The 10,582-nt window shown below is 36.1% G+C and overlaps 1 protein-coding gene across 1 annotated transcript; it reads left to right on the top strand.

Annotated features, from left to right (window-relative positions):
• Positions 1 to 3,176: 3,176 nt before the first annotated feature.
• LOC137711059 (BRASSINOSTEROID INSENSITIVE 1-associated receptor kinase 1-like) lies at positions 3,177 to 9,743 on the top strand. Its single transcript, XM_068450265.1, has 11 exons — positions 3,177 to 3,591; positions 3,685 to 3,817; positions 3,946 to 4,017; positions 4,162 to 4,305; positions 5,863 to 5,934; positions 6,052 to 6,123; positions 6,227 to 6,303; positions 6,827 to 6,955; positions 7,041 to 7,382; positions 7,695 to 8,089; positions 9,104 to 9,743. The coding sequence occupies exons 1-11, from the start codon at positions 3,492 to 3,494 to the stop codon at positions 9,416 to 9,418; spliced, it is 1,851 nt and encodes a 616-aa protein (XP_068306366.1). The 5' UTR covers positions 3,177 to 3,491; the 3' UTR covers positions 9,419 to 9,743.
• Positions 9,744 to 10,582: the final 839 nt, after the last annotated feature.

Below are 10,582 nucleotides of genomic sequence, written 5' to 3' on the forward strand. Positions count from 1 at the left end.
GATGTAGTGATGATGGAATAGTCGAGTCCTAGACAAAGTAGGATTGTCTAAGGATTAGAATTGGGTTCTAGAGTGGCCGAGTCCTAGATGAAGCAGGACTATTTGAGGGTCAGGAATGATGATAAAGGTTTGAACTAATTTCTCAGTCGTAAGGATTGCCATTGGATGAGATATGAATTGATCATGTTACAACTTACAAGTTTTGGTTCAGAGTTCTAGTTCAAGTTGAAAAGGGCGAGATTTGGCAGTGATAGAGTTTTACTAGAAGGAGGTTTTGTGGAGCTAATTCCAAAGTGTATTTTTTCAGATAATGTTGAGGAATTGCAATACTATTAGGACTCTGCAACTCGACAGTCTTAGGTATCAAGTAGCTTGTCCTATAAATACAAGAAGATTGACAATGTAGAGAGGGCCTTCAACTCGACACATAAATCAACGCTCTATACAAAACCCTTTTACACCCTATTGTGAAAACTAACTACTTCACTAATCGTTAACCCAAATTTCAACTGGATAGACGGGTCTAGGTTGGCAACTGATGGACGAAGACTAACTAAATAGATGCGGTTTTCCATAAGCAACTATTGAAGGCGAACAACTGATTTGAGGGGACTGAATTTGTAGAGTCAGTTTTCCTTAAGAGATTCGAACGACTGGAGACGGGGATTCTCTATGAATCTATGACAGGTTAGTTATTTCAAGTCTCAAACACCAAAGAGTCTTTGATTCTTGCTGAAAGAGATCACTTCATTAGCCTTCTCGACAAAGTGAAGTGTTTTATGATTGGCTACTCTCATGTTACATTTAGAGTTTGACATACAAACAACCGAATCTTTTTTATGATGAAGACACTCATCTCCTTTGAGTTTCTTTGTCCATATAGTTTGATACTGGTTTGGTGGGCCTATATTTCAACCAATATAGTTGAGGTTGCCAAAACTTGTGCAGCAGATCCAAAACTTCACAGTGATTTGGATAACTTTATTTTTAGGTTCTTGAACTCAAGGATGAGAATGTTCATTCCTCGATCGAAACTGCTAAATTCAGGAGTCAGCAACGCATTTTACCACATTACCACATTTGAATTATTCGTCCGATTGAGCTTGGTAGCAAATTGGCACGCTTGCATCAGCATTCGAGCCACTGAAGAATGTCATTAACTTTTAGTTACTCAACTTGCGTGCTATGTAGATTTGTAATTTTAAAATCAACTAAGTGGCTAAGAGAATTTCTTCTACAAATAAGTACTAAATGAAATTATTCAAATGGTACATTCAATCAACTTGGAGACGCTGCATCATCATTGCTAAAGGCTTGTTTGGTGACCATTTATGTTCGTATTTATATATTGGAAACGGAGGAGTTGATGGATGATGATGAATACATGAAGATATGAAGTAGAATTTGAATTTTACTTTCTTTTAGTTTTCATTTTGTGTAATGTGTAACCTAAAAAACCATTTCAACCTATGTGGCAAGAATGCCAAATAACAAGGAATACAAAAACTTCATTAGGCTTGGGTGTGATCATAGAGTCATTCAACGGGCAACCGGGTGTTTTATACCGAAGGCAGTGCTAGTCACACAATCATATTTACTTTTTTATGTACTTGTGTTAATTTTTTATCATCGATCTTTTTTAATTTATTCAATCTGACGACCAAAAATTAAGAGGATGCATGAGAATCAGAGATAAAAATTAGGTGTGTGGATAGCATCACGAGAAATGTTAAGGACATCAAATTGGATTCCAAATAAAATAGCAAGGACATGTTATTAATATTCAATTGATGAAATTAACAAGTGTAATTTAACAATAATTAATTTTGTAAGCAATTTCTACTTCACAACCCTCAAAGTTTGCCAAAATCAGTGTACTTCACTTACTTTTTTTTGTCTCATTTTCATACATAAAGTTTGATTTTTTTGACACTTTGATAGTACTTCCGTTAACTTAGCCATTAACTTTTCTGTTAATTGATGATGTGATAGAATCTTAACCATTAAATACCTAAACAAATATTTATATGTTTTTCCCAACAATTTTTGTACTTCATAAAAGAAACAATCCACTTAAGGTGAAGAAATTTTTGTGCGTGTAGCCGAGTCTCTTCTTTTTAGGTAAAGAAGGGCGTGGGGTTAAATCGTGGTTGAAGAACAATTTTCATCCGAAAGTAGGGGTGCATTTTGTATTGGGCCAACCCGAACTCATTCATGTCTAACCCGAATTTAAACCTAAAGAAACGAGTCTTTTCTTAGTTATAAACCGCCCCAATGCAACCCAATTTCAACCCGGTTATTATTGGGTTGGGTTGGGTTAATTCTTTGCATGCCGATGCCCAACCCGATTTATAACCCACTCTAGTCTCTAACTCGATCATAACCCAAATGAACTAATGCACATATTGTACTCATGTCCACCAATCAACAACCTTTATAATGTTTAATACAATATCCTTTATAGGTATAGTTGATAGTGCTGAAGCTTTTGGTAAGGAGGTTCCATGTAGCACTTAACTTGATTCTATTTGGCCATTTGTAGGTCCTCATGTACTTTGTTTTAAATGATTATAATGACAGTTGTGAATATATGACCTACAACTAACTATTTTTCTTATTTAATACAAATGCAAATTAAATTTGGACAAAAAGACTTGAGTTTGGTGTTTGTTTATACTTGGTATGAAGTGTCGTTGTTATTATTATTATTTTTTTTTCCTGTACAAGCTTTGATATTTTCTTGTATTTTTAATTCATAACTTTGCAAGTTTGCATGGTTAAATTTGCGTATTTGGTTTAACTTGTAAGCAGATAGCAATTTGTGGAACTGAATTCAAGTTTTGATTGAACTGTGATAATGAACGTAACTAGTTTTGATGCTACTTTGCTTAATTTTTTTTTTAAAAATTATTGCAAAATAAGTTGTTAAAGGATTAAACTTTAAATTAAAAAAAGTTGGATAATCCGAATCCAATCCAATTAGATCCGAATCCATATGAACCTAAACGAAACTCAACACGAACCCGAACTTGAATTGTGAATGTTGAGCTAAGGTTGGGTTTGACCGTTCAATCCGTCTGAGCCATACCATAAACAATGACAACAACAATTTAGTAAATTAAAATGAAGAAAAACAAAAATATAAACAAAGGAAGAAAGGAAATTTCCAACGTGGTGGACAGCGACTTTGACTTATTGAGAACCCTCCATCTGCAGCTCCTCCCGTCTTCTTCCCCAACCTTTTACTTTTCTTCCCTTCTTCTCCAAAACTAGTAAGCTCTCTGAGATTTCAATCTCTTTCACTCTCTAAGAGGCAGCGGCATGCTTTTCCAAACGCAATTTACAATTTAGTCAACAGGCAAAAGCAAGAGCCACCGAATTTTCTGGAATCCGGTCAACGTGGAGATGCTCCAGATTTTGATCGGTCAACGCCTGCTGCTGCCCCAATTATTAGAGTTGGAATTAGGGATTCGTGTATGAGCTGAGCTTCAATGAACCCAACAGCGATGACGTCCTCCGCCTCTGTTTCTGTTTGGCTGATTCTGCTGTTTGGCTTCTTTCACCTCCATAAGCTTGCTGCCAACGTAGAAGGTATGTCTGTGTCTGCGTGTTTTTGAATTTGGGTGTGTTTGGTTGCAGGAATTGGCATGAACTAATGAATGAATGAATGATTGGATTTGACAGGTGACGCATTGAACGCGTTGAAGACCAATCTAGCTGATCCAAACAATGTTCTGCAGAGTTGGGATCCGACTCTCGTCAATCCCTGCACCTGGTTTCATGTCACTTGTAATAGCGAAAACAGTGTTACTCGAGTGTAAGCAAACCCAACAAACCCCTCCTTTTCAATTCAGTTCAATTCAATTCAATTCAATTCAGTTCAATTCACTTGTAATAGCGAAAATCGTGTTACACGAAATTTCTAACCTTTTTTGCTCCACCCAGTGATCTTGGCAATGCCAATCTCTCTGGTCAATTGGTTGCACAGCTTGGTGTGCTTTCCAAGTTGCAGTACTTGTAAGTGTGTTTTTCGCTCTGCTTTTTTATTTGTGTTCTATCCAACTGTTCCATCAGTATGCATTTGAATTGAAATTGGTATCGATACACGACGAATGAATTCACTACTGCATTTGACATTATCGAAACACCCTTTCTTGACAGGGAACTTTACAGTAATAACATAACTGGAACCATTCCCGAAGAGCTTGGGGGTTTGGCAGACTTGGTCAGTTTGGATCTTTACTTGAACAAGTTACATGGTTCCATTCCAGCGACACTTGGCAACCTTGCAAAACTACGTTTCCTGTATGAACCCCCATCCTTTTGTTAGATAAAATATATCTTGTCTTGCTTTTTTTTAATTGATATGCTAATCTACTGTTTTTAATTGTTCTGTTGGAGTGACTTTCTTCCTTAAGGTCCACGATAGCATTTCAGTTGAACCCAAAATATTACTTAGGTTGACTATAATCTCCCAATATGTGGTTAAGGCATATAGCTTGAGTTTTAACAAATTTGAAGAAGGATCACAATATAAAACAAGTGATAAAACAATATGCACAAGACAAGAAAATATGGGAAATCACGTAACTGGAACCTTGAAGGCGAATATTCCTTATGCCGGATGCATATAATTATAATATGATCCCTGGTTTCAAGATTCACAAGAAGGGAGACTAGCTCCCTTGGTCATTTGAATTTGGAATTCTAATGCAAAGATGCATTAAGCTATGATCACCAGATTAAAAATTCTAAAGATCCAACATGAGACTCCTATGTTTGTAGCATACCCTTTCTGTTATACCAATTCTTTCTTTACTTTTCTCCTCTTTTGTAGATCCCCTACCCTAAAAAGAAAAACACAAAAAAGGAAAGGAAGAAAAATATAAGTTCCTATAGCTTTTACTGTGACGATTGTGAAATCCCAGGTTGCCATGGCATATAATAGCTTGAGCCTTGAAAAGCCCCTTTCATTGATCTGTTAAGTATTTTTCAATTGTCGTGTTTCTGAATTCTCTAAATAGTTAAGACTGCCCCGAAAGAGATTAATTGTGCCAGTAATCATGTGCATGAAGTTTTAGTATCAAGTGAGACTTTGAAGCTTCTATTTTATTATGGTTAACACTATTCCAGTCTGTGTATATGTCTGATTGCACTCATTTATATTGCAAATGGAAGCTTAACATTAAGATTTAATTGGAGAGTATCATTGTTTTCCTTCTAATTTTTGAGCCACCCTTGTAACATCTTCTTAGGGTTACCCTGAGTAAACTTGCTTCCCTAAAACTTCATGTAAAATTTTAGAGAGATTTATTTATTTAGATGAATACTGAGCGTATGTTACAAAGAGGATATCTAGAATTTCCAGAAATTTTGAGAATTATTCCTTTGTAGTTCAAGCAGTAACAATTATGAGGTCCGTATTATGTAAGGTGCTGAGCTAGAATGTGTGTTTTAGGAAATTTTTTGACTTTATCTAGGAGTGAGTCCTAAGTAGTGAAGGGCCTTAAGTGGAATATTTACAGTAATATATTTTAGGGGAAATAGAAAGGAATTCTGTAACCAGAGTGGGTGAACCCTCATATCTAGTGGGACGTTTTGAAAGTTTCCTAGCTCATTGCTTTCTTTGTCTATTTGTGTCCGTAATTCCATATGTACTTTATGCACACTTAACACTCACATACTCTTCTGGTGTTTATATGGCGACAAGAAAAAGGGTAAAATGAAAATGAATTATAGCAAAACTACTTTCACATTTTATTAATTGTTTCCCTTATTATTTGAATAATTATGTGTTGGAAATATAATATCTGTTGTCATTGTGATTATTTATGATTTAACGCTTTCTGTTCCATGAAATAGGCGTCTCAACAACAACACCTTGTCAGGGACTATTCCCGTGACTTTGACTAACATCCTATCATTGCAAGTCCTGTGAGTTTCGTATACTTTCATCTCAATAAGAGGGGGGAGAGACAGAGAGAGAAAAGTTACTAATTTCTCTGCCATCAGAGAATTTGCAAATAACACATAGTTTTCCATCAAATGCAGGGATCTTTCAAATAACAAGCTGACAGGGGATATTCCAGTCAATGGATCTTTTTCACTTTTTACTCCCATCAGGTTTGTTGAAGCCTCTTTATTCTTTTTCTTTACCTTTTTCATGCGGTGGCCGTCCTAGCAAACGACCTAAATGATGTACTGACTTCTATTCTTTATTTTGCAGTTTTGCCAATAATCCTCTGAAACCACTTCCACCCTCTCCATCTCCTCCTGTTTCTCCGAACCCACCAAGTTCTCCAGGTTTATACAACTTATACTGTTGTGATATTAACTCAAATTTGTTTTGAAAGCTGGCTCTATTTTGTTTCAGACCCTTGTGATATTGATTCCAGTGATGGTTAAAAGTGTTTCTGGTGTTTTTCTGTTAATTTCTTTTTACATAATATAACATTATTTTTGGAATTACTGCTCTAAGAGAAGATGCTAGTTAGGAAGGGAAGGGATTGAGGGTCCAAGAGGATACTCCTAATTTTGTATTGTACTATTTCTGTGAGTTTGAAGAGATGAATTAAAACAATGACATATGAAGTTGGAATCACTGCTGTAAAGATGCTAAGAAGATGCTAGTTACGAAAGGAAGGGATTGAGGATCCGAGAGGATGCTCCTAATTTTGTGTTGTACTATTTCTGCGAGTTTGAAGAAATGGATAAAAACAATGACATGTGATGGAGAGTTCATCATATAACTTCTGACTTTAAGGATTTTTCATTTAGTTCTGGTTCATGTTGTGCAAATAATTTTAACTCTGGTGATTCATACTAGGTGCCACTGCTACTGGGGCTATTGCTGGAGGGGTTGCTGCTGGTGCTGCTTTGCTATTTGCTGCACCTGCAATTGCACTTGCTTATTGGCGACGAAGAAAACCACAGGATAATTTCTTTGATGTACCTGGTTAGTGAACTATAGGAGTAATTAGCTTGATAAAGGTGGTGTTGTAGTATGGGATGCAGGTTTCACTAATCTACTGTCTTTGCAGCTGAGGAGGATCCAGAAGTTCATTTAGGACAGCTCAAAAGATTTTCTTTGCGCGAACTACAAGTTGCAACGGATACCTTTAGTAACAAAAATATTCTTGGTAGAGGTGGATTTGGTAAGGTTTATAAAGGACGCTTAGCTGATGGAACTCTGGTTGCTGTAAAAAGACTTAAAGAGGAGAGAACCCAAGGTGGGGAACTACAGTTTCAAACAGAGGTTGAAATGATTAGCATGGCTGTCCACCGCAATCTGCTTCGTCTGCGTGGTTTTTGCATGACACCAACAGAAAGGCTGCTAGTATATCCTTATATGTCTAATGGAAGTGTGGCATCATGTTTAAGAGGTACTCATCTAAATTGTTTGCTGTGTTGATGAATCTTTTTGTTTTCATGAAATTAAAAATTGTTTGGATTACATTGATAAAGTGAATTTATACACCCGACCAATTTGGTTTGGAGTATCAGTACTGATGTTTTTTTTTCTGTTCTTTTTTTCTTCAATTATAAGTGACCTTCTTGATGTTGATTTTATTTAATGGATAACAAGATGACTCTTTTTTGGGTGGGACGGGTGGCATGATATGTGTTAAACCACATTACCTGTTGCTTGTAATTTAAAATTTTACTCTCATAATCATGTTGATAAATTATTGTAGATCGTCCAGAAGGACAAGCTGCACTTGATTGGCCAATAAGACAACGTATTGCATTGGGATCTGCAAGAGGCCTTGCTTATTTACATGATCACTGTGATCCAAAAATTATTCACCGTGATGTGAAAGCAGCAAACATATTGTTGGATGAGGAATTCGAAGCAGTTGTTGGAGACTTTGGGTTAGCTAAACTTATGGACTACAAGGATACACATGTTACCACAGCTGTACGTGGCACAATTGGTCATATAGCACCAGAGTACCTTTCAACTGGAAAATCTTCCGAGAAAACTGATGTTTTTGGATACGGAGTCATGCTTCTTGAACTCATCACTGGGCAGAGGGCTTTTGATCTTGCTCGGCTTGCGAATGATGATGATGTCATGTTACTTGATTGGGTATGCTTTTACGTCTTTCTGTTTCTGTTTGTAGCTAATTTATTGTTATATGCAAGATTATTTTCCAACAACATTTGCATGAGGTCCACCTTCTGATTATATTTTATTGTTCTAAATCTTCCATAATTTCTTTCATATTTTATATGATTCAACGATATTCTTGCTTCAATCTATTGTGTCCCTAAGTCCAAATCTTGAAAATTATGTTTCAATACTCATTGTTAAAGAAATGTTATATAATATACTGTAGATTAGGTGTATCTCTCCATACCAATGTTGCTATTTATTTAAGCTAAAAATAATGGGTCTCGACACCTAATCACTTTATTTCAAACCGCTAATCTCATATGACTTTCTTAATCATTGTGTATGGAACATTTCTGCAATCATTTTATTTGGTTCTTTGCAAAGATACATTAAAAACCTATTACTCATCATAGAGCTGCCAAGTTCCTGTTCAATTAATGTAAAAATCACTTAGTCATTTTTGGCTAAAATATTGAAAACAGTTAGAATCATGGATAAAAGAAAAGAAATAATACTTAACTTTTAGAAAATAACTTTAGTTTAATTAGCTTTTATTAGTTAGAGTTACAATTAAGCTGTGAAGATTTATTTATAGCAATCTAAGGTTTAAATTGTCAGAGATTAATTATTACATTTCCTTGGTAATTGTAGTTGCTTCTTTTGCCAATGTATTGGCCTTGCTGTGATTTCTTGAAGAATTTGGCATGTGTTTTGTATCGATCCTAATTTCCTCATTATCTCTTTATTCTCGCTATCTTGGCCTCTTTCTTCTTTCTATTCTCTGTTTGCATCTTTGTCATATGTTTGCATCATATCGATATTTGAATGACGTTGCATTTTTGTAAGCAATTTGATTTTCTGGAGATATTGTGGCCCTTAAAATCTTGAACATTACAACACATTTTCACTCTCCTAGGTGCCCTCACCTTTTGTTTCAAATGGTAGAACTATCTGACTTTTTCCTTTTTGTTTTAACTAAAATAATAGGTCAAAGGACTACTGAAAGATCGGAGGTTGGAAACACTTGTTGATGCTGATCTAAATGGAAATTATGTTGACGATGAAGTGGAGCAGCTCATCCAAGTAGCTCTGCTGTGCACACAAGGCACCCCAGGGGAACGACCCAAGATGTCAGAGGTTGTCCGAATGCTGGAAGGCGATGGTTTGGCTGAAAGATGGGAGGAGTGGCAAAAAGAGGAGGTGTTCCGCCAAGATTTCAACCCTATTCATCATCCAAGTACTAATTGGATCATAGACTCAACTTCTCATATTCCTCCGGATGAGTTGTCCGGTCCCAGATGATATGCTCGTTGGTTCCGCCCCCCTGTATACATGTAAGAAGCCTTCAGAGGACTGGAGAAGGTCCATTTTGTATTTCAGTGATACCACATTTGTGCATATGTTTTGTCTTTGTTTTCGATTTTGTTTTTGTCTCGCTTATTTTTAAGATCACAAAAATGGAGCTGGTGTTGTTGTAATTTTTATAGGGTTAACTGGCATTACGAAGTTATATGGTGCTAGCTGGAATTAGGAAGGGCCATAAAAGCACCCATTCCAGATGATTTATGTATCTATCCAGAAATTAGTCCAGATTGTCGAGTAAATAATCATTCTGAACTTACAACTATCTATATTTTTGAGTGTTCCTATAGATCCCATAGACACGATAAGGACACTAGGTCAAGTGCGTGGCTGCTTGTGGACGGATAGTGTTAGAAATTTCATTGTGATCATTGCAAGTGGGACTTTGTGGCATTACCCTTATAAGTACTTGAACTAAGGCGTTAGGGGATCAAGAGATCACTTTGTGTCATTCCAACACAGGAATTCGAGCCCTGTCTATCCTTTTCAGAGTATCTCCAATGGAGATCCCTCTACTATCTTTGAGGATTTGTTTAAGACCAACTGTAGGGTAAGATCCAAATCTAAATATTTGAGTTTAAACAAAATAAAAATGCAATCTAATTGTGGGATTTTTTTGTTTTTTTTGAACAAAAAAATATTATCTAGATTGAGTTAAGCCTTACAGTGGGCTAACAATAATATGGTTCAAATTTGCTTTTGGTGAAAATCGAACCTAAAGACTTTTCTTATATGTGAAGATGAATATCATTAAACTCTAGTACTAGGTAATATCTAATGGTTGGACTTAAACCTAAAATGTTTGGCTTTTGACCCAAGCTAAACCCAAATTTGGGTTTGTATTTGGCTGACCCAAATTTTTGGGGGCCCTACCTTTTTTTCTTAAAAGCAATGGGCGAATGATTTATTGAAGTGGCCGATAGATGGATCCCTCACCTAGCGCTAGCAGGGTCCCAGCTGCAAAACAGTAACAGTTTAAGGATCTATGAGCTGTTCAATTTTTGGGCCATCGTTGATCAACGGTCAAGGTTAAAATCCTTTTATGCATTGCAATCTTTAGATTTTGATTTAATTGTTCGTATTTTTTTTTTTTCAAATCTAGTT

Source organism: Pyrus communis, chromosome 1 (assembly GCF_963583255.1).
Source record: "Pyrus communis chromosome 1, drPyrComm1.1, whole genome shotgun sequence".
Classification (NCBI taxonomy): Eukaryota; Viridiplantae; Streptophyta; class Magnoliopsida; order Rosales; family Rosaceae; genus Pyrus; species Pyrus communis.

Excerpts from the sequence above, each read along its gene's own strand:
- LOC137711059 (XM_068450265.1), top strand. The coding sequence starts at position 3,492 with ATGAACCCAACAGCGATGACGTCCTCCGCCTCTGTTTCTGTTTGGCTG. Across the intron at positions 3,818-3,945 it reads GAAAACAGTGTTACTCGAGT|TGATCTTGGCAATGCCAATC; the intron begins GTAAGCAAACCC and ends TGCTCCACCCAG. Across the intron at positions 4,306-5,862 it reads CTTGCAAAACTACGTTTCCT|GCGTCTCAACAACAACACCT; the intron begins GTATGAACCCCC and ends TCCATGAAATAG.